The following is a 25,800-nucleotide window of genomic DNA, read 5'->3' on the forward strand; positions in this document are numbered from 1 at the left end:
CTCAGCGTGATCAAATCCGGCGTAAATAAAAAATTACAGTGAAGAGCAGCTTGTGAGATGTCACTCGAATTAACACTTCAGTCTTTAAAGATGGTATAAGTTACTTAATATGGAATATGGCAAGCATTTTACGTTTCTCGGAGTGTTACAATCAATAATCTCATCATCGCAATATTCACTGAGAAAGTCCTATTTAGGACATTTTCTTCTTTGCAAACCTTCACTTATTTAAAAAAAAAAATCCAGCACATACCGCTGGTGGTTGGAAATAAATATGTTTAGATAGTGTCTTTCATTCTTCACGCACACCTTGGGGCTTACAGAACAGCCTATATAATTAAATCCTCACAAGAGCTTGGTGAGCTAGTCAGCAATAACATTTCTGTTTTCTACACGCAATCAAATGGCTCAGCTAAATCGCAGAGGGAGTAAAGTACGACTGAGGATAGGGTTTAACATTCATCCTTTGTTCCTGGTTTGTCGGCTTGTTTGTTTTTTAAAAGGTATCATTATTGTGTAAAACTCAACTGGTAATCATCAGCATATCTTACAACCAAAGTTCACAGTCAAGAGGAAAGGTGAAGGGAAGAGTCATGAAAGTCAAGTTAGGAGGGCGATTAGCCCTCGTTCGGCTTTAGTGAACTGAAGCTCGAGCCCTTTGCGCTCCGCTGGCCGTGTGGAAGTTCTGCTAGCGCAGTAGGATGACGAGGTTCCTTCTGTGCGCCAGCATTTTCCCCAAGTGGCTTATGTACAACTCGGACCAGAACGCAAGTGCTGCAGGCACACGACGTCGACGTTAGAACAGTTTCTGCAATAGTGGTTGGTTGGTTGGCTGGTTGACTTTTAAAGCCTTTTTGCCTTCAAAATTTGAATAATTTCAAAAACAATTGAATTATGTCAAGCTTTTTAAATGTTAAAAGCTGGGAGAGCGTGCAGAAAAGATGAAAAAAAATCTGGTAAGTTGCTCTATTTACAATTAAACTGGGCAGAACTAATGACTGAAACTTTCTTGATGTTTCAGCTGTTTGGCAGTGACGAGGAAGGGAAGACTCCTCGTGTCAAGCTATTACTACTCCAGAAAGTGTCCTTCAGTGAAAAGTGTTTTGCTTTCTGGGTGCCTGCAGTTCCGTGGTGAGTGAAGCAGTTCCTGTGTTAATGTATGACTGTCAGTAAAATTATTTGATTTCTTTCCAGAGGAAAAATGAATAGCAACGAGCAAAATTAGGTCACCGAATGTTGTAAAAGTAAAATAAGATTTGCAAAATGCAAGCACGCCGTTCTAAGGCAGGCAGGTCTCCAAAGGAAGATGGAGGGCAAGGTCAGTTGGAAAATGCAGTTGGAAATGCATCCAGTAAAATGCAAAGGTATGCAGTAGCATGTAAATTAACAAATAAACTATAAAAATTCTGAAAAACATTTCACCCCAAGTGGAATAAGGAGACAAGAGGAAATTCAACACAATCTACTAAACAGATAAAGTAGAGAACTAAGTCCTTCTACACAAATGAGTTTGTATTTCTAAATAAATACTGAATACACTGAAACAACTGCTATGCTAGTTGCCTTAGAAAGGGATTGTCTGGTGAGGGAAGATTCATGTTCTCACTGAGCAATTCCATGTAATGGTCTCCCATCAATTGTCTGTGGAAAATACAGTTTAGAACTTAGACATCAGACACGTTTAATCCAAGTAGTTTGGGTGAATGCTTCCATTACGCTAAAGGAAAACAGCTATTGACGTGACAGTATTGCAAGAACTGTATGAAGGATAAAAATCCTTGAAGGATTTTTAATATCCTCAGCATCAGTTGTGCCAGCGGTGTTCAGCCTGGCTTGTTCAGCCTGGGGCAGGGAAGGCTTTGAGGACCCATGGCCGCAAGCCCCATGTGAGTACTGAGGTTATGGAGCCAGGCTCTTGACAGTGCTGCATGGGGGAAGGTAAGAGACAATGGACATGAATTTAAACGAGAAAGGTTCAGACTGGATATAAGGACAAACTTTTTACTCTTGAGGACAGTCAAGCAGAGGAAGAGGTTGCCCAGTGAGACCGTGCTATCTCCATCCTTGGAGGTTTTCAAGGCCCAGCTGGATCAAGCTCTGAACAACCTGGTCTGACCTGAGAGCTGACCCAGCTTTGGGCTGGAGGTTGGAGTAGAGACCCCCTGAGGTCCCTTCCAACTTGAACTATTCCATCATTCTGTGATTCTGCACTCACAGCGTGGACACAAAAGTCTGGGGTGTCCATAATACTGTATTCCAAACCTCTGATTTTTGCTCTTTGCAACTTTTCTCTGCAGTGGGTAGAAAACAAGGTGCAGCATGATAGCTGGAATAGATTTCATTAACTTGTGGCTTCCCCTGTTTATGGTATAATGGACACATTTCTTCTTCCCCTTGCCGCTGCAAAATAGCAGTAATTTACTCCAGTCAACTGAGACATGCCGTTTCCATGTCCTCCTTCTAGGTAAAATATTTATTATCCATTAAAGCGATTGAAGGCCACCCATTCATTGCCTTTTAGAAACCAGCATAAAGAGGTAAGAAACGGCAAATAAAGTACTCCCATTTTAAACGTCTGGAGGTAGAGAACTGTAAATAACAAAAGGTGGGAGAAGCTAGGAAATGTTCATGTTGGCGCGTTACTATGCTGTGGTACGTTATACTAAAGAAACATGAATGTATAAATGACAGCAAGGGAAAAATAAACTGGCCATGGATTGGAAAGATGAGGTGAGGTAATTGGTGTTGTCCCAGGTAGGCTGTGACTTGCCTGCCCTAGCATTATTAAAATACTCAGTCCTTTCTCCCATGCTGGCTGCTGCTGTCAAACATAGGAAGAGAAATTTCCAAGGCATTTACCCTTCAGGCGGGTTAAGAGTATGTAATAAGCACCCTTCCTTGGATCAAATCAGGTACAAGGGAGGCAGGAAGAAAGGGGCCTGGGATTGTTCTTCTGATGCAACACTGGCTCAGGATTGGTGGTTTTGCTGCAATTTAGAATTTAAGTTATTTAAAAATAAAGCAGAGGCAAGGAAGTTACTTGATATTTAGTTAGCAATGGTTAACAATGAAGAATGTTCAAAATCCTGAATGGGAAAGGAGGGAAATTAAACAATATCACTCAGCACAAAATGTATTGTATGTGATCCCATTTTAGAGGAAGTTCAGGATACAAGAAGACCCTCTGTATACGCATGTGATACTAGTATTTAGTCCAGGTTCAGTACTAAAAAAAGGTGCCTTAGCAGTAAACTCTTGTTTGACAGTGCCATCTTGAACTGACAGACGTGGCTGGTACAGGTAGATGGACTGATGTGACGTTTCTGCAGTGCGGTTGTAACTCTGCTAGAGCTGTGGCAATCCAGTGGAAACGTCCAGCAGCAGTTCAGAGGAAAAGCTCTTCATTGGGTCATGAGAGATCCGCACAGAGGTATGGTGAAGGCAGGAATTAAGCCGTTCCATCAAGTAATAGTTCACTTTCAGGAAGACGTGGTGTTTGAAGTAGGGCTTTCTGGCTATAGAAATCTGAACTAGATCTGAAGTAATTAGTGGCAGAGGGAATCTTTCATAGCAAGGCAGAAGTTATGCCTCTTTAAGCAACATTCAAGTGTTTTGTCAGGTGGGGATCTTGAAGATAAGTAGAAGTAGTTACCTTGGACGTACTTGCTAGCGGTGTAGTAGGTTATGTTTAGCGGTAATAACCATCTGGAGACTCAGGCTTATCATCTCTTTGGGTGGGTCGCTTATTCAGGACACCTGTTTGTGTACGTGATGAAAACAATTCACTGTGTGCCAGAAACAGCTCAGCTATAATCTAGATTAATTTCCTGGACTGGTAAGTAACATATACCCCAGTAACGTGTTTCTTAGAACTTTGAAAATAAAGTGACTTTATTCTGAGACTTGTACACAGAAATGAGTGAGAAGGAGAAAACCATGGCGTATTAACTACTCACAGAGGTAGGTGTGCATAAATGGGAATATGTAGCAGAAGAGTCCTTGTTATTCAAAGGTCGAAATGCACCAATTAGGGATTCTGTCAGCTTTCTTCCTTTGGAAAAGAAATTTTGCATGAGAGACTGCAGAATCATCAATATTCAGGTCCCACCATTATAAAGTTCTTGCTTTAAAAAGAGTCACTGAAGACCTGGATGTAGCCAGCACTTGGGCAATTGATGCTGACCCAAGCAGGAAAGATATGACTAAAAATAGCAGTTCTAAGTCCTGAGTATGCTAGGAGCAGCAGAGATGGGAGCACATAGTAACATAATGGATCTTGCTTAGGAAAGAGCGAGGGCTTGTTTTTCCTCTCCAACATATCCTAAGAATGTTGATGAGTCTGACCCTAGGATAGCCTTCATCAACTCGTGACTGCAATGCACTCAAAACACCCTGCAGAATGGCAACAGACTTGGAGCAATCAATCAGGCATGAAACTGTTTGGCAGCTTCTATGGGAACAGCATCAGGCCAAATTCTCTAATGCAGGTAGCTGATAAGGAGGAGAGAGCGGAAGAAAAAGTATCTCAACTCTAAACAGGCAATATAGCCTAATGGTTTTGGCGGTTGTATGGGCGTGAGCTATTCCGATGTAAATACAAGCCAACCAACCCTGTGAGACTGGTTGCTGTGACTGATGAACAGCAGCAGTACAGTGGTATCAGGAACGGGTAGTAATTCAGCAATGTTTAGTATTTTGCAGTCAGTGTTTTCATAACACTATTAAACTGCATGCTTCTGAAAGTGATCAGATCAGCAAAGTAAAATCGGAGGTTGAAACTACCTGAGAACTTCAGCAGTAGCTGCAAGATAACACTGGCTACTTCATAAAATGAGGAATTGCAAGTGGTGGTAATAGGATTTTGCTAATTTAAAAAAATGAAATATGATTCAAAATAGCAAACCTCCAAATTACAGAAATGGCAATATAAACAGAAAAGTTAGTATGTGAAATTCAGATTCTCAAGCATTTAAAAAGGCATAACCCCAAATTCACTTAGACTAAACACAGTATATTTACAAAATCTATAGCCTTAGGTATGTGCTAGAAAACGCGTAATGGTTTCAGAATATTCATACTTTGAGCAGAAAAAATATGTTTCCTTAGTTTGTGAAACATCTGTCAGGCATATTAACACATTTGGCTGAAATAACAAAGCTCGATAATTAGAAGTATTGTTTGTAAAGAAATATGTTTAATTTGGACTTCTGGAGTGGGGTAGCGTGCCCTTAATCACTGATATTGGTTGTGTATGATGTCTAAGACAATATAGTGGCAGGTGTAAGAATGCAGGGAGAGAAAGAAAGAAATTAGTTAATCAGTTAATTAAAGAGCATATTAAAATATTTTCATTTGGTGGGAACGTAATCCAGGCATTTCCTTTATCCTTTAAATATGGTAATAGGAGAGAATTAAATCCATTTATCCAAAACATATTGTGTTAATCACAGCTAGGGCAGAGGTAATAATTGTTTTTTTCTTGCATGTGTTGCCAAAGACGATCATAACTAAACAGCTAGAAGCTGCATATTCGCCTAAAGCAGTGGTTTTCCGATAGCGTTTGCATCAACTCAAGTACCCTTAACATAGGTATGACTTTACTGTTGCTAGTTTACACTCTGGTGGAGGTTCCTGAAGTGAAGCCAACTGTCTTGGTCTTTCTCCCTTATCCTCTAAGCTGTACTTTCTCAGTACACTGAACTTTTTGGTATGACTTCTCTAGTGATTTCATCTCGGACAGCAGAATATTCTTCTCTTCCAGCTTATTTCAAGGGATGAAAATAACACGCTAAACACGTTTGGCTTCCTTGTGGGATGTCACGCATTATGACCTGTTCCATGTAACTAATGGATATTCAGAATTCGGGCTACGAAAGATAAATTGTCAGTGGATGCCCTTCCATTCCCAGAAATCTAGGGCCAGGAGATAAGAACAAAAGAGTGGTAACTTATAAGTAACCAGGAAAAGAACTAAAATGTTGTTTCTCTTGAATACTAAGTCAAATGAGTCTTCTAATAGGAATATGCCTGGAAACAAAAACAAAGCACAGTCTCCACTCTATTGCAACTAACTGCTGTAAGACGTAAATCATGTCAATACTCTTGGCCTGGGAGAATTCTTCGCTTTCCCACTGAGCACTTTTTGTTCCCTTTTGAAGGAGAACCAAGTATGCGTGTGTCTGGCAACCCCTCAGGCTTTCTTCTATTCTCTTGTAGCCAGGTGAAGTAAAGATTTTTAATTCTTTCTTCTCTTCTTAAGGAACAAAGTCCCACCGTCCCTTAACATGCTTCTCACTAGAGTCATGGCTAGAGTCCAGGCCTCATCTGCTGCAGAAGATTGTGCTGGGGCTGCTGCATAGGTGTGAATAAAAAGCAAAATCTGGAAGACAAAATTCCAAACGTGAGGGAGAGAGGTGTGTGTCTGTTGCCATCTGCAAGTAGTTTTCTACTCGTGCTACACGAATGCTCATAAGGAGGGAGCGGGAACCGGGAAAGCACCAGCAGCCTGAGTCAGCTTCTAGGTGAGGGGCAGGCAGAATAGCAGAAAATCTCCCCCACAAAGAAACACAATTGTAGTGAGAATACAAGACTAGGAATTTCTCCACTCCCACTCTTGGACGGAATGACTCAGGCCCACCTTATTTTTCAGGGTGCCAAATTACTAAGTCTAAACTCCACAGTGTGGGTTGGCAGCAAAGCGCAAAAGTTAGTTTGTTGGTGTTCTCACAAAGAATATTTAAGATATTTAGAACAAGTCAGCAGTGATATATCTAACTAGTTACAGAATATGCCAGGACCTCTTTTGAGCACTTGGCTCTCCAACCAGGTTTGTGCATTGTGCTGCTGGTAACTTTTTTCAGGCTTCAACAGAGAGTCCTAATTTCTGGTTTTCCCAGCTCTCTTTCCTGTGCTAGGCAGAGGCTTTTGCAATGAAGCGATTGTTCCAGAAGAATTACAAATGAATCGTGGTAAATCTGCTTTAAAGCCTTAAAATTTTTCTGTTAGAGCCACAAAGGATGACATTTGAAATGCTTTAGAGGAACATAAGCTATTCCTGAAGTTACCTTTCACTGCAAAAAGCGCTGTAAGGAGGACAGAATCTAGCCCGAGGGTCAAGCTGCCTCTGTTTCTTCTGTAACTCCCTTTTTACTAGTTTATTTACCTTTTTCTCTGTAACAAGTGGAATGGGAGCAACGAGATCATTTTTTGGTTCGTGTTTCACCATCTCACTTCTTCCAGAACTGAAGAATAGTTGAGGGGATTTTGCGCACACTTCTTAAAGCCCTAGGTAGTCTCATGGCAGAGAGAAACGTCCAATGCTTCAGCTCCAGTGCCTAGTATAGGTAATTTGAACAGAAATACGGACATGCTAAAAACATTTTTCCAACTTTATAATTTGTGATTCAGCACACGTGTTTGGAGCATCCTATCCTCTGCAAGTAAGGAAGCATGCTTGATTAACACCTGTGGCATGTGGTTTCCTGTAGGGGAACTGTGTACGCAACATTTGAAATAGGTCTTTAAAATAACTATATGTACATTAGAAAGACAAGGTCAAAGCCTTTTGAGACATGGGAGGTTGTAGTGTTTGGGGGAATAGCTCTGCAGACTGAGATTAACCCATAGTAAAGCTGTGTCTTGTGCAGATGAGCTTCTCCTGTGTGATAGAAAATTGCACTGTGCCCTGGGAAACAGGTTTAACAACCACAGTTCTCATCCTAGAGCTTTAGGCAATATTTTAGATATGTGGGTCTAGGCCACGAGATAGTATGGCGGTAAGATTAGAAATAGGACAAGGTTTGTAGGTAGGAGCGATGCCTGCATACAGGACCTCCTCGAGATCTGAAACGGAAGCAGCAAACTTCAAGCTAAGTATAGATGGAAACACTGAACTTGCCACTGAATGTGTGTTTATTGAAGGTGTAACCTGTAGCTGGTTAATTCGGCTATTGCTCTCTGATTAGGTGTAAGTAGCTGCTTGTCCACATTGGTTTCCTGGACCATCTTTTAGATATCTGTGTGGTGCCCTCTAGTGCAATTTTTCACATACAGAAAACAGAATGAAGGATCTTTTTCTGTGTTTATAGCATCAGCAAAGATCTTTTTCGAAAAGGGTGCAAATAGGTTTAATTAGTCACATTGATAACTGTAGCTATATGAAACAGATGAATTCCGTAGAAAGTTCAGAGGTTTTTTGCAGTTATTACTACAGTCCTACAAGTCAGCGCGCTGTCCAATGCCCCAGCCCAGAACACATTTTCTAAAGGTATTGAACGTTTGCACTTATACTGAAAATGCATGCAACAGATAAATAAGTATAAGGATTTCTTGGTCTTTTGACCTTATCTCTACCTTTTAAATGTGATGAATGAGCGTATACTTTTTAATAGTCACTCAGCAGTAGAAACAGAAAGTATAGTTCAAAGAAGAGGAGAGGAAAAAAAATCTGAAGAAAATCCAGGCTATAGGTTTATTTGGCTCTGGCTTCAGCCTCAGTAATAGCAGATAAATGACTATTAGTTCCCCCTTTTTAGTTAACCTATTTTAAAGGATTTCTCATAGCACCTTGTGTCGTAACTGGTTCAAGCTTGTGACCCACATAGGACAACTATGGGCTAATTTCCATAAATGAGGAAGTTCAACAGATTATTGTGCCATATTTGCAGAGGCTAGTTAAACTGCTCGAGACTATCTCTGAGCTACGTGTTTTAAATATAATCCGGAAAGGTCATCTTTAGCCCATCTGTTCTTTCCCTTATTTGAGCTGAAGCAGTGACTACAAGAAACTCTGAAAATAGGGTGCGTGCCAGCTACGTTCTCCTTGTTCTGGAGAGCGTGAGGCTTATCCAAGCAGTTCAGTCCATTTCTTCATAACCTAGCTCTTTTTTCAGATACCTCCAGAGCTGCTTAACTCAAAGACAGGCCTACTGCCATAGTCCGGGTGGGCCTTGAATTTGGGGCACACAGATCTGAGCCATAATTATTTTGGGGTGACAGTGCATATTGCACACACGTTTCAGCTGAACAGCAGTAAGTAGGATTTTGCAGTTAGAGAATTGCTGTACAAGGAGGCAAGGGGGCCTGGCTCAATTTCTGTTTGTACTACCTTAAGTCACTTAAGGTCTGTGAATCGGCTCCCACAGTTGAAGACAAAGACAATTGCCAGATAATCTTCTAAACACCCTTATAAATTAGGGACCTATATTGCACTTTGATAAGTTCTGGGATCAGGCACTGTATTAGCATAGAGTCCTAAAAAAGAAATTTATTTCCCTTTTTGGGTACCACCTCCACTCTCCTTTCATGATTTTCAGGTTATGGGATAGAAGTGAAAACTTGGCTGTACGCTGTTGCTTGTTTTTTAAAGTGTAAAGTTCTGCTATTTGGAATATTTTTTACTTTCCAAATGAACCTCAGGAACATAGTTAAGAGAAAAACAGCCTATATCTATTTTATAGGTTGATAATTCTCTGCAGCCTTGCAGACATCTGGTTCAGCTTTGCAGTAAAAAGAGAAAGGAAACATGTAACACAGCATTATGAGCACAGATTTGTGTGCCCGTGCACACACGCATGTATACGCTGGATACAGAAGACGTAAACTTTGTGGATTCAGATTAACAAGGCATGAGGCCAGTGAGAAATACCTATTTGTTATAATGGTTTCTATTTGGCTTGTAAAGAACCTGTATTTATGAAGTCCACTCCGCTTCTCAGTATAGTCTGAATATTGAATGCCTTCGTACTGCGAAGCAGAAAAGATGGCTCAGCACTTACTCTTCCATCGTTCTTCCCCCCTTCCCCGATAAAATCAGTCAGAGTATGGATTTAAAAGTTAACTGCTTGGAAGTGAAATGTCCTCAAACTGAGGGTTTATGCTAAAAATTGTCAAAATTTATTACTATCTTTAAAACAAGCAGTGGAAAGGCAAAAGCGTACTTCAGGCAAAGCTGTTAAATGGGAGGGACAAACAGAGCAAGCCAGTCTTCCAGACAAGAAAAAACTGGTGGGTATTAACGTACAGTCATTTTAAACTTCTGACAGGAGACAATTCTCCGCAATATTTATATCTGAGAGTTGAAAAGCAATGACAGTCCTAATGTCTGCTAAGCAAGTAAAAAATTACTCTGTTTCCATTGCCCTCTTCACGGTCAGTTGAATGGAAAGATTGATATGTGCTTCAGGTTCCCAGTTGTTACGAATCTATTTTTCTATCTTGATTTTTGCAACACATCTGAGAGCAACTATGGCCAAACCAGAGTGTTTATATTAAACAACTGGTGTGGTCTGTGGAGACAGCAAGTTTACAAAGCCATCGAAAGTGGTTTCAGAGGGAGCTGACAGATTACTACAACGATTATCATTGTTACATTCTCAGTGGGAGTCTGGTTTAATCTAATTAACATAGCAGTGGGAACCCAATGACAAACAAAAATCAGAAGCACTAAAGATCCCGTCTATTGTGTAGCCAGTGTGACTGACTGGAAAAGAGAGACGTTATGGTGAGCGTAGAACAGAAGAATGCTCCAGGGTGGCTAATAGAAAAATCAAGCATTTTTTGTACTCACAACGTTCAGCTGGGATTTTTTCACACAGTTTGCTCTAGTTTAGGTATTCTAAATGCTGTGCTTACATCCCTCTCTCAATTGACTGAGCTGGCAAGCTAGCTTTGGTCCTTTGAATCATGCCCGTGTTAGAGCTATACAGTGAGTTAAAGCTAAGTTCTAGATTTCTGCCCGGGTCCAAACTCGTAAAAATAGGCTACAATACAATTCGATGCTGAGTTTAGAAAGTTAAGGAAGAGAAATTGTGCAAGCGATTTGATCGGAAAGACAAAAATCTGATTTTAAGTTCTTAAAAACATTTCTTAAAAACATCTTCATTAGTTTTGATGTTTTCAAAGCACATTCTGACTGTTTCAGCCACAACTTAGAAATAAAAAAATTGGAGGGGAAAGAAAAAGCGAATATAGTAATTCTCTTCGGGTAGTCATTCCTAAGTATCTGCATGATTAAGGTGCTTAAGTCATACCAACCATCAAAGGAACTTGAGATGTTTTGAAAAGTTTACATTTTCCCAAAGGTCAAAGCTAAACATTTTGAAACATTTTGAAGTTAGTGGAAGCAGGTAGGAGAAAGCTGACATCTTTTTTCCCATGAGCCACAATATTCAGGAGTTTTTGGTAATAATTTAGCAACAATAGACAATACTTTTTTTAGAAAAATTTAAAAAAGCTTACTTCCAATCCTGAAAACAATTTAAAGAATGCTGTTTGGAAGGAGCTCCAGGCACCACTAATGATAAATTAAATAGCAGTAGGAGGAAACTATCCATAGATACCGAAACATTTACTATCATAAAAGGGTAGGCATTGCTGGAAATTTTCTTATGATCTTTTGTGTTCTTTACAGAACTCTACGCTGTGTTTCAGGAACAGATATGCTGAAGTAAATCATACAGCAGGTGGTTTCAATTCATAAAACTTTGTGGGTTCCTTTTCCCGCTGCTTTCAGTGGTTTATTTTGCGGAAGTCTAGTCGGTTGTTGTGCATCAGGAGGTCCAGGGCTGAATCCACAATACAATTATAAAAATAGCTTTCACAGACTTGCAGCCTTAAAACATATCTTGGCCCTAAACACTTACTCCAGAAGGAACAGTTGGAGCCACAGTATGTTCTTCACCTTGCTAGGAGATAGCATACTATAACTATGCCATAACATAATAGGTTAGTCAGACAAACAAAATTTAAAAGTGTCTTTTTAGGAGTCTTCATCCCCTCGACTCATCACTGGCACAGGAAATCTATGGAAAAATATAGAAATCTATAGCAAAAATCTGAGTCTAAAGAAGTACAGAATTCTTGGACAATTCAAGTATACAATAATTCTTTCCCCAAAGCAGCTAAAACCAAGTTTTTGATAAACTTTCTTGCAAAAGAATTTACAGTAGTATTGTGTGGCCATTGATCAAAGAATGATCAAACAGGCTGGAAATAACATTTTTAAAAGATGCCTAGAGAAAAATGAATGCCCAGTATCTATGAATTTTTACCAAAAAAAAGCGTCTCCTTCTCATCCTAAACCATTTAAAAATATATAGATCAAATACAGTGATAATTGTAGCAGAGCATCCTTTTCAGATTCTTGCAGTTTTGATGCAAAAGGCGAAAAATATGGGAAAGAGAAGTCTTGGAACGCTGAACGGGGATGAGGAGGCAGCGTGAAAGACTTGACAAAGTGCAAAAAAGGCAACAGGGAGGAAGGAAATGGAAGAGAAAGTGGCTTGGCAGCCCGGGAGGAGGATGTAGAAATGTGGCGGTTAAGTGCTAGCCCCATATTGTTTCCTCTTTCAGATGTTCCTAAACTCCTCAGGGTTTGCCCTCCGTTCCTTGGCTTTTCTTTGAGTCAGAGTCCGTAGATCCTGCATCTCTAGCTAAAGAGGTGGGCTCACTCTTCACTGATAGGAGGGGAAGATGACCTATACATGAAGCTTTTTTTTTTTTTTTCTCTCAGCGCTCCTGTTTCAGGTTGTTATAATTTCATCTGGATGACCCGAGAACCTGCCATCAGGAAGAAGAGTATCTGAATAACTTAAGTATCTGAACTTAAGTATCGGAAAACTAGGAAGATAAGGTTTGCTGGGTCAGGAGGGACTTTTGTACAGAAAGGCCTTGCCAGAAGAGGAGGATGTTGAGGGCAGATGGTGATACTGCATCTGGAAGAGCCTTCGTAAATAAATGCGCAGGAGAGGGCGCCAGACAGCAAGGAGTAATTTTTAGTCTGCTAACATCTTAAAAAAGTAGGAAGGGAACTCCTACTTGGAAGTTTCGGCTCAGGGTGTATTTTGTATGGGCGAGGGTAGGCAGCTGAGCACCCATGCTTTTGGTAGTTACTGTATTCAACGTTCACTATAGCAGTCAGGGTATTGAACACCACCCAGAACTCCGATTCTTCTCGTTCGTGTCGGGATTGCTCTGTTAGAAGTGCAATCTTTATCATTGCACTCTACCCCATAGGAACTGTGTAGCTTCCTTTATTTTCACTGTATCACGCTAGTACCTCACTTACAGCTGTGTGATACCAGTTGCTACAGTGAAACAGTTCTTTATAAAACCGGAAAGTTCACTGACAAAGACTTAAATTGATGTGGTTAGAGCTGGCTCTTTGTGCTCCCAGCATACTGAATTAGGCCAAACTGTGGAACTAGGCTACAACTTTGGCTCTGTTTATTTTCGGGGATGTGCCAGTACAACATGCCTGCGTTCTGCAGACAGCAGAAACATTCAGGAAACAGGACACTGGAGCACTGTCAGGCGGAGTCTAATGACTTCTTCTGCAACGGCAGATCCAGGGTTTACATGAGCTGGACTGAATGGCAGCTACTTATACCTGACCTATCCTCAAATACAGCGTGCTTCCTAGAAGCAGCCTCACGCTTGCTGGGCTTTCACAGTCCTTCACTTGTATGTATGGGTTGCCATTTGATGGTAAACTGTCACGTGGCTGTCTTTAAATCCATAGATTCAAACTTCTCTCCTGTGTCACTGCTGTGAAGACCTATGGGCAAGAAGACTTTTGTGCTAGAGAAAATCTTCCGAACTTGGTTGTCTGCATCTTTCCTGCACCGCTGCCTCCCCAATAGGTAGAAAGAGAGTCCTGCCAAGTTCATGCAATACTTCTCCTCACCATTCCTTGCAGGTACACCTAAACGCAACAGATACAGCTGCCAGCTGTGCAGCTAATTCTATGCAGCTATGGTGGTCAGAGCGAGGGCTGCTAAGGATGTACTTCAGTTTCGATTTCCTAGTTTTCAGAGAATTTTAATTTTGCTGAACGCAAGACTCGGGAATGGCTCAAGATATCGCTGGGTGACCGTGAAGCTTTTTTTGTCGTTTATTGTTTCTGTCTGTGGACGAACAATGCAAGCAGCCCCTTAAGCTGAGCACCGACAGCAAAGTGGCTAGCAGCGATAAAGAGAAGGATGGAGGAACAAGTGAGAGTTTGACCTCACAACCTTTGTTTAGATTGCTGGTTCTTTTTAGTATTTCCTCCTGTTATTCTTTCAAGCATTTAGGGGAAGAGGAGAGAACTGTAGCCAAACCATTATTCATGCTTATTCCATAATCTAAACATTTTTATCCTCTCTCTCTCTCTCTCTCTTTTTTTTTTTTTTTTTTTTTTTGGCAATTGTTTAAATAGCTGTAGAAATGTACAAGAGAAATGGATTCTAGGATCTAAATTTTGGAAGGTTTACTCTAGGCAGCGCACCAAGTAACAGGTAATTGTTCTGGCAGGACTTCAAAGTTTTGCAGGCTGCTTTCAGTCTGCAGGAGTGATGTATGTGCACAAAATGAGGGTAGAATATAGGCCTTCAGGCAGTGGCTAGGACCCTTACAGCTGGATTATAGTATGTAGGTAGAGTCCTTTGAAAGACTTCCTTCATTTTAAGGTTGGAGGGGGAGCTGTAGAACCGTAACACTCTCAATTTTAACCTCCTCCCCTTTTCTATATTCTCTGGCTCTCCAGAGAGCTTTACAGAGTCCTTAAAGAGTACCCAGTTCTGTCCAGTACTTATGCAGGCTGTGCAAAGGGGAAAAAGAGGGTTTATTGCTCCACTTTTTTGTACAAAAGACTTGGACAAAAGCTAGCTTTGAGGTAGTTCAATTACCAAATATTCACCATGACATCATCAGAAAAAAAAGAAAAAAACAAGGCTGCTGTTGTTTCTTCTGTTGCTTATTTGGACAGGCACGCACAAATGTGAGTATCTGAACACATCAAGAGAAAACACATTCAGTCTAATACACACAGGTTGCTTCAGGGGAACTTCTGTTGGGATATAAGAAAAAAAATCTTCGCTGTGAGATCATTTAAACATTTAAATAGGTTGCCCAGAGAAGTGGGAGAATCTCCCTCGCTGGAAATATTCAGGGCTTGGCTTGACAAAGCCCTGGACAACCTAATCTAGGGTCCCGTTTCCAGCAGAAGGTGGATGGGATGATCTCCAGAGGTCCCTTCCAATCCAGACCATTGACCTAAGATCCATGATAATACTCCTAATCATTATGTTTCAGCATAAGTTGAAATACCAGAAGAATTTTTTTATTTTCTCTCATGTCAGGCAAGTGAAGATTCCAGTGCCTAAGGAAATACTAACTTTATTAAGAAGTAGAAAAAGAAGGAAAAGCAATAGTTGCCTTACCATTACTTACATTATTGCAACTGACTGTGGTCAAAACCTGGTAAACCTGAACTGCATAGATGACCAAGCAGAATATAGGTTTCTGCTAAAGGTCAGCAAAAAATGCCATGAAATGATTTTTTGTTCTGCATAGGACTGCTTTACTCTAGTAAATAAGCCAGTATGTTCAATACAGTACAGCAAAACTAGTGGGATTGCAATGATGGAAGTGTACGTATGATAGCAAGCAATTTTTATGAGGATATTATGCTTTCTTATAAAAGCAGAATAAATATTGACTTTTAAATTGCTTTGAAAAAAAAGATTCACTAGTAATTTGCTAGAGTTTTTTCACTGTAAGTAGATGACTATTATATAAAAATGTACCATTTAGAGCAGAAGGAGATATTAGATACTGCTAGCAGAGCACACCATAATGCTTTATTACAAAACTTCACACAAATATTATATATAATAATACAAATCAGGATTATTATACAAAGTAGCATTAACCATCATAAAAGATGCAACAGACACTGCTAGCACGGCCAGACAATTGCAATGTGTATATGGCTTGCACAACAGTAATGCTGTAGCAGTTTAATTTTGCCTTTTTTGTTGTTTTTAGCAGTAGTTAGCATAGAGGGATATAAAGTCAATAATAAGTTTCACAAGATGTAACAGCTGAGGTAAAGATAACAACTAATGAGAACCGAAGCTAGACAACAAGCTAAAAAAGCAGACTACTTGCTACTTGTTACCCACAACATTAGCAACAAGAAGAGCAACACAGTAAGCATAATCAGTGCACAGGAAGCAACATCAGTGCAGCGGTAATGATGTACCAGTTGCTCACGTTTGCTCTCCTAAAGGACAACGAAGACCTCTGTGTCCAGATGTTACTACCCGAATAAGTTTGGCGATAGTTCCTTGCTAAGATTCTTGATTCCTGCTTCATCATAAGGTGCTTGTTGCAATTTATGTACCAGTTAACATCCTAGGGGCAGATCCTGCAGCATTAACAAACATATTTTGACGCCAGGTGTGCTGAGCCCCTGGTGCTGGTGCCCACGGGTGGGTGATGTTGGAGATGTTCTTCTATTGTCTGGGCAGGTTCTTCTACGACAAGGCTGAAGGTAACCTGGAGAACGGCATTAGGCTGACAGGATTACAAGGAGCAGCCTTGTAACCTCGCCTACCAACATGATTAGGATTTTGTGCCCTTTGTTGCGAAGGCTTATCACTGCATGACTTTCCCATGTCAAAAGCGAGGCTTGGATCGAGATATTTATGAGAAGGTATATGCTCTGAGCATCATTAACTGAAAAACTTGTAAGCATTTCGGGAGGTATTTACTTTAGTTCAAAAACTTGGAGTGCTAAGTTTTTCATAGCAGACAAGACAATCCTGAGAGAGGAGAAAAAAGAAAAAACAAAAATCCAAACTATCCAGATCTCTTTTGTGTATCAGCTATGCTTTTGAACTCTTACAGCCTACTCAATGTGCAATAGGGTTTGGAAAATCCCATTTCTATCAGTACATATGCCTTCTTGGATAGGCTCCTGATGAAAAGTTTCTCTGTGGAAAATGGAGACCTGGAACAGGAAGACTGCATTTAAACCCTGTGCTTAATCTTAATGAATATATTCTGAACAGCAAGCAACCAAAACCATCTGTACCCAGAAGAAGCAAATCCAGATGTGGTGGGAATTTTTCCTTTGCTTCCTCAATCATGTGTGCAGGATCATTCAGCTTCTGCAGCATATGATTGCCATACTTTTTAAGGATAGTTAATAATACATGAACATCAGCTCGCTTGCGAGGAAAGTTTCAGCAGTATCTTTGTTAATCAAATGGAGGCAGAATTTCTGTACATGTCACAGATGCAATATAATCCCACCCTAACTCCTCTTAAGTATAGAGTCATGCTGCAATTTAATTTAATTAAAAAGAAAAGTGACAGATCTAATTTGTAGGTTTCGATGTCTTGCCTCCGCAAAGTCTGTTTACAGGCAGTAGGATGCCTCTTGTGGGTGACACATATACAGTGGCACATCTTCTGTTCAAACAGGAAGTAGCTGATTTTGCTCTTTAGCTGCTCTAAGACCAGTAAAGGAATACACGGTTGGCTCGTTCTTCCTGCCAGGCAGGACAGTGAACAATGCAGAGGCAAAATTTCAGTGGGTCCTTCAGTTCCCAGACATATCAAACAGGGTCAAACCGCCTAATTAATAGCAACAAAAGAAAAGCTACTCTCCTCTTTACAGTTAGACAGTCGTGCTAGTCCCTCAGACTGTCTCCATCATACGTGAGCCTTCCTGCTGTTACCTGAGCTGAAAACCTCTTAAATCCGCCTGCTGGCAATCACACCCTATAAACTCATTTCCACCACTTGAGGTGGTTTTTCTTTTTGTCTTCCCAAGCAGGTCTGGCTGCCCTTTTGAGGCTTTAAAGAATCCATTGGATCTACCACCGACAGATTTTTATCCTGAATTTTCTGGTGAGGTCAACGGATTTAGCTGTTCCTTCTGGCTGGCTGTTCTGAAGCTGTGTGAGCACTGCACTGTGGAAAGTGCAGTCAACTGTGGATTTATTTACTAGTTTCTATACACCATCTGTTTCAAGGAGAGGGAACAAATACATGCATCATGTTTGACAACGAGGAAGCTTGCATCAACAATTAATTTGCAAAGACCTGTATGTTAGCTGCTTTGACAAGAATGTCCTCACAAATTAAAGTATTGCTTTTAGTGGCAAATGAGCAGGAATGTTCATTAAAACCTCTAGCAAACTAATTTAACAGATTTCATCATCTGGTGACCAAGAAGATAAGGAAGCGGTGCTGGAATGTACCAGATATGATTTAGTACATGTTTAGTAAACAAGAAGAGTTCAATATGTATAATTTAATTTGCATAGATGCAAAAACAACATAATGACTTGGCATCTGGGGCAGGCCAATGGACTAGGTAACAGCTGGAGGCTCCTCTCAGCTCTTGGATGCTTTAACATATAGGGAAGGTGATCACGAATCAGGTCTTAAGGATTATGAATTTCACATCCCTGCTCAAAGACTTCATTTCTTTCCCAGATACCCTCACTCCAGTATCACGTCCTTGGAAATGCAGAGTTTCCTCCTTACTGGTTGAGAGTTTCCTCCTTACTGGTTGCCGTTTGTGTTTGGTTTGCTCTGTACTTTCCTGTTCTTCTAGATACAGCATTGCTTCTCCAAACTTCTAAAAAACAGACTCCAGCTTCAAAGAGTCACAAGACTGGCTTCAAAAGAACAAGAGTAAAACAGAGCTCTCATTATGTTTCTGACACGGCAGGAGACAGGGCTAACAGCACTCATGCAATAAGAATAGGGAGGGAAAAAAGAACAGTGGGACTGTTTGCCACAGGGCTTGAGGTAAGCTATTTTACAGTTAAGGTACGGTGCAGTATCTTGTTCTAGTGAGATTAGTGATTTCCGAGGCTTTTTCTACCTGAGTGTTTGTGGTGTGCAGGCTAATCATCCTTCTCTGTGAACAGACTGTACTTGAGAGAATCTGTTTATTTGTAATAAATCAAGTTTAGAATCTGAAAATGTTTTAAGAAAACAACCCTGATACGAAAGTTGGTAATATGCCAAATGTGCTAACAGCTTTTTTATTTTGTTAAAAAAAGTGTAAGCTGCTCAGAATATATTTACAGGTCTCTGTTTTGAGTCTAAGTGAACTGGGAATCTATGTCACACTGAAGGGCTCATAAAGATAGGAAAGAAGATAATGAACATACCTTCTCCCATGCGTATATTGTTTCTCAGAGGGCTAGCCCTCTCCTTTACACAAAAGTTAGCAACGTGCAATTCTCCTAATTTTTGAGAAGCAATTCTATTTATCTAAGCAGCATTCTTCTGTTTTGTTTACTTAGAGTAGGAACACCCTGCAGTGTGATGTTTGAGAAGACTGACTTCGGTGAACACGTCAGTATACATCAAGACTACGGATATTTTGCAAATCCAGCAAGCTTGTATGAAAATGCAGTGCTATCAGCTGAATCTTTTATCATGCATTGCAAGAGACTTGGCATTTGTCTTTAAACCCCAGCTGCTTAAATCCTACTGTTCAAGAATTTCAGCTGTCGAAAAAAGAGAAAAAGTTCTAGCCCTCATTTACAGGAGAGCGTTTTTGACCCCCACCTCACTGTTCAAAAACTAAGAAAAGTAAGTTTTTACCTCAAGTTTTCTGACTTCACACTAAAAAGTGTATATTTTTGAGGAACAAGATGTGTACTTTTCGGATGCTGAGGTTGGAAATGCTAGAAGATTTTTAACAGTGCTAACCTCTAGATGAGCCTCACAGTGAGCTACATCTATTTACTAAATGTGGTTGGAGAACTACTGGACTCTTCCATGTCAGCCTTAAAGCATTTTTATGAGGAAGTTTCTCTACTGAAAAGTTTTTAAAAATTCCCTTGGATCAGATTAAAATGTGTGGACTAAAGGGACATTTCTAACACTTGGCAACCAAGAAGGGTAAAATGATGAATGTTATCTACGGTTTGGTATTTAATGAGCACTGGTATTTAATGAGTATTCAAATAATCGTTATTTGCATGCTGAATCAGAAGAAAGCACAACTGAGGAAGAAAATAAGGAGTGGAGAAGGAAGCATTAGGTTGTGCACTCAGCTGCCTGATTACGTTTCATCCTGCACCGCCTTTTTTCACCATCTTCTTTCACAGAACTACTGAAAGGTAGAGATACTCTTACAAATTATACAATTTTGCTACCAAGATATTTTGCTTACCCTCTGCTATAGAAATATAACTTTGCCTTGCTTTTCGTCCTTGATGAGCAGTTCACACTCCTCAGGTCTGGTGTCATCCACACCTTCTGAAGTAACAAAAATAAGGGGTTTTAGCTAATTTTTTTCTTTGGATAGTGACCGTACATACCTTTTTTATTTCTCCTCTGGAATACAGTAGCACTTCATACACTGTCTCCAAGTCATGCCTTTCCCTTAAGAATCTGTTAAAATCCACTCTTCTTCTGTCTATGGGTTTTCAGAGCAATGCTTTTTCTAAGTCTCTCAGAATTAGAGTAGTAGCTAAAGCACAACAAATTCTCCCTGTTCTTAAGGCTCTTTTTATCAAAATACTGTTTTTTGGATCTCCAGCCAGAACAGTTCTGACTCTGTTGGAGTATCTTCCCTGGCTAGATTTTCAGACCTCCTTCCAGCCTCTGAAAATACCTCATAGAGGTAATGTTTTTCTGTGTGTAATGTTTTTCGGTGTTATTTAGATGGAAGAGATTCACAACATATTTCACCTACCAGCCTGTCCGGCGAAAAGGGCTGCTTCTCTCCGTAGTGCTACTTTCTACAGCCCAGTACTGGCTTTGAGACAATAACGATTAATGATTTCCTCTAGCAATAGATAATTATTATGCCTCCTTGATAGTTTTATTGTGCTTGTGGCTGTCTTTGTCAACAGCATGTTGCTATCGTGCTTGCAGAAGTCAGTGATCTTAAAATGGCTACCTTCCCTGGGAGAAATCTTATAAGGTAATTTTGGATAGTTGCTTTTCTGCCCCAATGGATTCCATATGCATTTCGCTTAAATGCTTCTGCTAATATTGAACTGTGTTTGTGAGGCAACCAAGATGGTTCTGGGAGAGTATAAACAGGATAAACCCTTCATTTTCCTCTGAAGCAGAAGGCGCAGGCACATGCTATTTTGCATCATGTCAGAGCGGCTGGTTCCTTGCATATCTTAAGTTACACTTAGATGGTGTTGGTACGTAGGGGAAGTATCCAACAACATGACAAAGATTTTATCAGTCCCTCTGATGACATATCTGCAGTTTGTCAGCCGTGTGGTCGTGTTCAGGACCGTGTGTTTGACTAACAACCACTTTATCATGCTGGTGTGACCATTTGTGTTGAGAGCGGACCTTGTGGTCGTGTCTGTGTCTTTGTCACTTCACGGTGACGTTACCGTCCCCTCTACAAAGAGATAATAGGAAAGAAGTGCAATCCTTTTCACTCTTGAATTCACCTTCTGTGTAGAATGGAAGAGCTCCATCATGTTGCCCTTTAGGATATGATACAAAAGAGGTGTTTAGAGAAGGAGCGTTCTGAGGGAGACGTAAAGCTCGTTTCCCTTAAAGATCAAGCTTTCTTAGCAGAAAAAGTGGGAAAGTGTTTGTTTTGTCTGCGCTGCTGTTACTTTGATAGTGTTTAATTATCTTGTCATTGAGAACTGCAGTCCATTATATGCGGCCATGTTACATCAAATTAAAATCGAACATGGCCCATTTCTTATCCTAGGGAAGGATGGTTTTGCTATTAAACAGTATAGAAGTAGGGTCATTTGGCTCTGTTCCTGACTTTTCTCACATTTCTCTTATGTCCTGCACCTAGGGAGGAACAGCCCCATGCACCAGGGCATGCTGGGGGCCAGCTGGCTGGAAAGCAGCTCTGCAGAAAAGGACCTGAGGGTCCTGGTGGACAACACGTTGGACATGAGCCAGCCATGCGCCCTAGCGGCCAAAAAGGCCAATGGTATCCTGAGCTGCATCAGGCAGAGTGTTGCCGACTTGTCGAGGGCGGTGATCCTTTCCCTCTACTCAGCGGCACTGGTAAGGCCATGCCTGGAGCGCGTGGGTCCGGTGTTGGGCTCCCCAGTACAAGAGGGGCATGGAGCTACTGGAGCGAGTCCAACGAGGGGTCACAAAGCTGCTTAAGGGACTGGAGCATCTGTCGTGCTCCAGTATGAGGTGAGGCTGAGAGAGCTGGGACTGTTCAGCCTGGAGAAGAGCAGGCTCGGGGGCATCTTATCAACGTGTACAAATATGTGATGGGAGGGTATAAAAGAAGATGGAGCTGAACTCTTCTCCATGGCGCCCAGTGACAGGACTGGAGGCAACGGGCACAAACTGAAACACAGGAAATTTCATCCAAACATAAGAAAAAACTTTTTTACCGTGAGGGTAACTGAGCATGGGAACAGGTTGCCCAGAGAGGTTGTGGAGTTTCCATCCTTGGAGATACTCAAAAGCCATCTGGGCACGGTCCTGAGCAATGTGCTCTAGGTGTCCCTGCTTGAGCAGGGGGCTGGACCAGAAGATCTCCAGAGATGCCTTCCAACCTCAACCGTTCTGTGACTCTGTGATGTCTTCTTAAAGATGCTTAAGATACTAACTTTGCCATGAAACCATAGCACGTTGCTATCTTAAAAGGAAAGTGATGGTATTTAATTAGCTGGCATTTGCGAAATGCTTGGGGATCTTTGGATAAAAGGTGCTACTGAAGCATGAAACGTTATAATTAAAAAAACTGTTCACTTCTCATTTTGTTTTCACTCTAGCTGTAATTAGGCAGGGAGGTTTCCCATCCTGTATGCACCCTGACATCTGTTCCTGAGCACAAAGCTTCTGCGATTTGGCATATTTTCATCTTCTAAACGAGGAGACAGAACAGCAATCCATGTTACGGCTCATGAACTTTCCACGGTTTCTCTCTCCGATACCAGCGGAGGTGACTCGCGTAGCACACGTGCCTGCATGAAAGTCGTCTGAAAGAAACTTGATAGAAGACACGCAACACTATAAACGGAGGCCAAGCTCGTCTCTCACACCTTTAAAAGGCAAGGCGGTGTGCAGCGTATTTCCTCTAGGTTGTCCGCTCACCCAGCTCGGAGGTGCACGCTGCAGGAACCGCAGCGTCCAGCTTGCTGGTAGCGAGTTAAAAGCCTCGTAGTAGAGTTTAACAGCTCTTGACGAAAGCCTGGGATTTACCCCATGCCTCTAGAAGTGGCTGCTGATTTAAATACTAGGCTCGATTCTCCGCTGAGATGTTTACAGACCGGCAAACCACTGTTTTATTGATGCCCTGGATGCATCCGCTCTCCTCAGGGCAGTTAAACGATTGCGCCGCTACGCTTCGGGACAACTAAAATACACCTAGAAAGTCTGTGTGAATAGCGCGAATTGATGCCGAAAGCCTGGCGTCGGTCGGCGGCCTTTGAGGGAGAGGTCGCTTAGCAGGGTGCTGGACCTGGAGGCAGGTAACTGCCTCCGAGCTGCCTTCGCTACGTCCAGTTTGATCAAGACGGTTAACCGTAAGTCTGAAAAGCAGAAGGGCCGGGTTCGGTTATGAAAACTTTCAACCGTCACAACGTTAAGGGTACTTGAGGCACAGCCAGCCCAAGCGACTAGAACAAAACCACGCTTATTTTAAAAAGCAGTTTCTGCGGCAGGTGCAAACCAGCGGAAACCAACGCCTTTCCAGAGAGTCTGCAATAACGCAGCTTTGAGGCTGAGGGAGAGGAGGGAGGCGGGCGGCGGGCGGTGCCGGTGGGCGGGCGGGCGGGCGGGCGGGAGGCGCCGGCGGCAGCGCCTCAGCGTGCGGCCGCCGCCGCCCCGCTCCGCGCCCTGCGCAGCTCGCGGCGCCAGCATGGGCGGCTCTGCCTCCGGCCCGCTGGACGACAGCAAGTGCGCCTATATCCGAGGTAGGGCGCCGCGCAGGGCTGGGCGCGGCCGACGGGGCAGGGGAGCCGGGCTGAGGGGCTGCTGCGCCGCGCGGCGGGAAACCGCCTGCCCTCAGGGCGCCCGGCGCGGGCTGCCGCATGGCGGCGGCGGCGCCGAGGTTGGGCGGGGCGGGGGGGTCTGCTGGGCGCCCAGACCTTAAGAAAAAAGCCTGCCGGCTCCGGGTTGTGGGGCACAGCGCAAACTGGAGGGAAACACTTTGTCCTGTTAACATTTAAGAGGAAAAAAACTTTTTTTGGTTTGTTTTTGTTTAAAACATATCGCTATAAATTCGTGCGTTTTGCTGTTAAAGAGCACAGTTCCCCAGGGTGTGTTTTGGGGCCGGGGGGGGGTTAATTTCTTTTTGCCACGCCGGCGGCCAGTGGCCAGGAGGTGAAACACCTTTCGCTGTGGCGCGTCTCGGTCCCCTCCGGCCGGCCGGCGGCAGCAGGTAACGTATTTACGTGGCGAATTTTACCAGAAACTTGGGAGCGAAATAAAAATTTTGCGCCTCCGAGGGAAGCCTCATCTCTCCCCCCGCCTCCCCCGGCCCGCCCGGTACCAGCCCGAGCGCGTGCGGGGCTGGTGGCCCAACCTCGGCCTCCCCTCGCCCTCGCCGTGCCCTCCTGGCCCCGACTCGACGCCGAGCCGTTGGCCGAGAGGCGGGAGCGCCTGCGAGGACCGCCGTCTCGCTGGAGCTCCTCCGCTTCCCCGGCTCGGCGAAGGAGGAAACGCCGCAGCCGCTCGCTCTGGCCGTCTGCGTAGAGCTGGAGAACTCGGGGCAGCGAGCTGAGGAGCAGCTGCCCCCGCTCGGCCCAGCCCGCGCCTCGGCTTAGCTCGCCCATGGCCCGCCTCGAGGTAGGGCGTCCGCTCGGGGCGGAGAGGCGCGAAGGCTCTTCGGCCCCGTTTGCCTGTCGGCTCTGCCCGAGCAAATGGTAAAGTGAAATCCTCCCGCAAAAAGGAACTTAAGACGTAGCCGCCTTTATCGCCTGGCTCGAGTTTGCCGCCCTTGCCGCCGGCGAGGATTGCCCGCTCTCGGCTCTTGCTTTGACCAAGGACGCCCTTCGTGCGGCAGCTGCCCGTGAACGATTACTTGCAGTGGGAAAAGGACTCGGGAGGAACGTCTTCAAATGCCGACGTTTCCTTAGAGCGCGGTCCGGCGCGCGCGCCAGACTTGCAGCTCCGGCTGAGGTTAGAGTTGGCGTGATTCAGACCTTGCTTAGCTGCGGCTGCCTTCGGCACAGCTTGCTCCGGTGCGTTCCAAGAAACGGAAGCTGCCTGAATCGCTCGCTTTGTAGATGGAAAAACCAGCAGTTTTTTAGCCGGCTTCTCGAAGGTTAGGCTAATTTTATTTTGTGGGAGGTTTTTTTTTTTTTTTGGTGCATGTGTGGTTTTTTTTTCCCCGCCCCGATGTAGAGGAGCCTTCAGTAAAAAGGGAAGGGAGATACCTGCTTTTTGTTAGTACAGCTGTAAATCTGTAGTGCTTCAGCGGAGCAGCTCTGGTGAGGAAGGCTGGGAGGCATCGAGCTCAGGGGTGTTACCTCACACATCTTACTTAGGGAATGCAGCCAGTTACCTTATCCAAACTCGGTGTGGTTTCTTAAACGGGAGATACTCTCGGTCATATTGGCCCAACTTCCCCTACGCCCAGAACAGGGAAGCCTGAGTGTTGCTTCATGTGAGGGTTTGGACTAGAGTATCTCTGGCACTCCCTTCCCACCACCGTTTCAGTGATTCTGTGAGTAAATTAGTATTTGCAGTTCCTGCGCGCTAGTTTTGGCGCTGGATTTTGGCATCTGCCGTAATCTTCTCCGTGACCCCTTCTCCGTGTCTGTGCAGCAGAAGCTTGCTGAGGTTGAGCCCCGGCTTGCTGGAGGGTAGTCCATGCCGTGCCAACCTCCACCTACATCTGCAGGCTCACCTAGGTGTTGTGTCAACGGAGCAGCATTAAGCGCTGGTCCCAGCCAGGTTTAGCCGAAATCATATGGGACAGAGCTAAATGTGACTTCTTGAGCGTGTTGCATGACCGCTGTGTAGTTGTTGTCCCGATGCTAATTTGCTGTTGTCACAGTGGTAATTTAATCTGTCTGAAGCAGCGTCCTGGCGCTGGAA

At 43.0% G+C, this 25,800-nt stretch overlaps 1 protein-coding gene and 2 long non-coding RNA genes across 8 annotated transcripts in view; 2 read left to right on the forward strand and 1 right to left on the reverse strand.

The window, feature by feature from the left end:
- Nucleotides 1–151: 151 nt before the first annotated feature.
- On the forward strand, nucleotides 152–22,666 carry LOC138068073 (uncharacterized). Of its 4 annotated transcripts, none has more exons than XR_011142682.1 (6): nucleotides 152–1,131; nucleotides 2,465–2,537; nucleotides 3,267–3,430; nucleotides 19,092–19,383; nucleotides 19,788–19,916; nucleotides 21,584–22,152. It is a non-coding gene; the product is annotated as an uncharacterized lncRNA (long non-coding RNA). The 4 variants fall into 4 exon arrangements; XR_011142680.1 differs by adding an exon at nucleotides 22,530–22,666 and having other exon boundaries at nucleotides 994–1,131; nucleotides 19,092–19,916; nucleotides 21,584–21,801; XR_011142679.1 differs by having other exon boundaries at nucleotides 994–1,131; nucleotides 19,092–19,916.
- LOC138068074 (uncharacterized) lies at nucleotides 15,638–24,976 on the reverse strand. Of its 3 annotated transcripts, none has more exons than XR_011142683.1 (4): nucleotides 24,903–24,975; nucleotides 22,146–23,288; nucleotides 19,970–20,055; nucleotides 15,638–18,451 (listed from the first exon to the last, which is right to left on the reverse strand). It is a non-coding gene; the product is annotated as an uncharacterized lncRNA (long non-coding RNA). The 3 variants fall into 3 exon arrangements; XR_011142684.1 differs by having other exon boundaries at nucleotides 15,638–18,455; XR_011142685.1 differs by lacking the exon at nucleotides 22,146–23,288 and having other exon boundaries at nucleotides 15,638–18,455; nucleotides 24,903–24,976.
- The window catches only part of NIBAN1 (niban apoptosis regulator 1), a 63,422-nt gene continuing 61,151 nt past the window's right edge, over nucleotides 23,530–25,800 (forward strand). Inside the window, exon 1 of the mRNA XM_068953532.1 lies at nucleotides 23,530–23,672. Within this exon, the coding sequence (XP_068809633.1) occupies nucleotides 23,618–23,672 (55 nt within the window). The 5' untranslated portion in view covers nucleotides 23,530–23,617. The remainder of the gene's footprint in view (nucleotides 23,673–25,800) is intronic.

This window comes from Struthio camelus, chromosome 8 (genome assembly GCF_040807025.1).
Source record: "Struthio camelus isolate bStrCam1 chromosome 8, bStrCam1.hap1, whole genome shotgun sequence".
In the NCBI taxonomy this organism is placed as follows: Eukaryota; Metazoa; Chordata; class Aves; order Struthioniformes; family Struthionidae; genus Struthio; species Struthio camelus.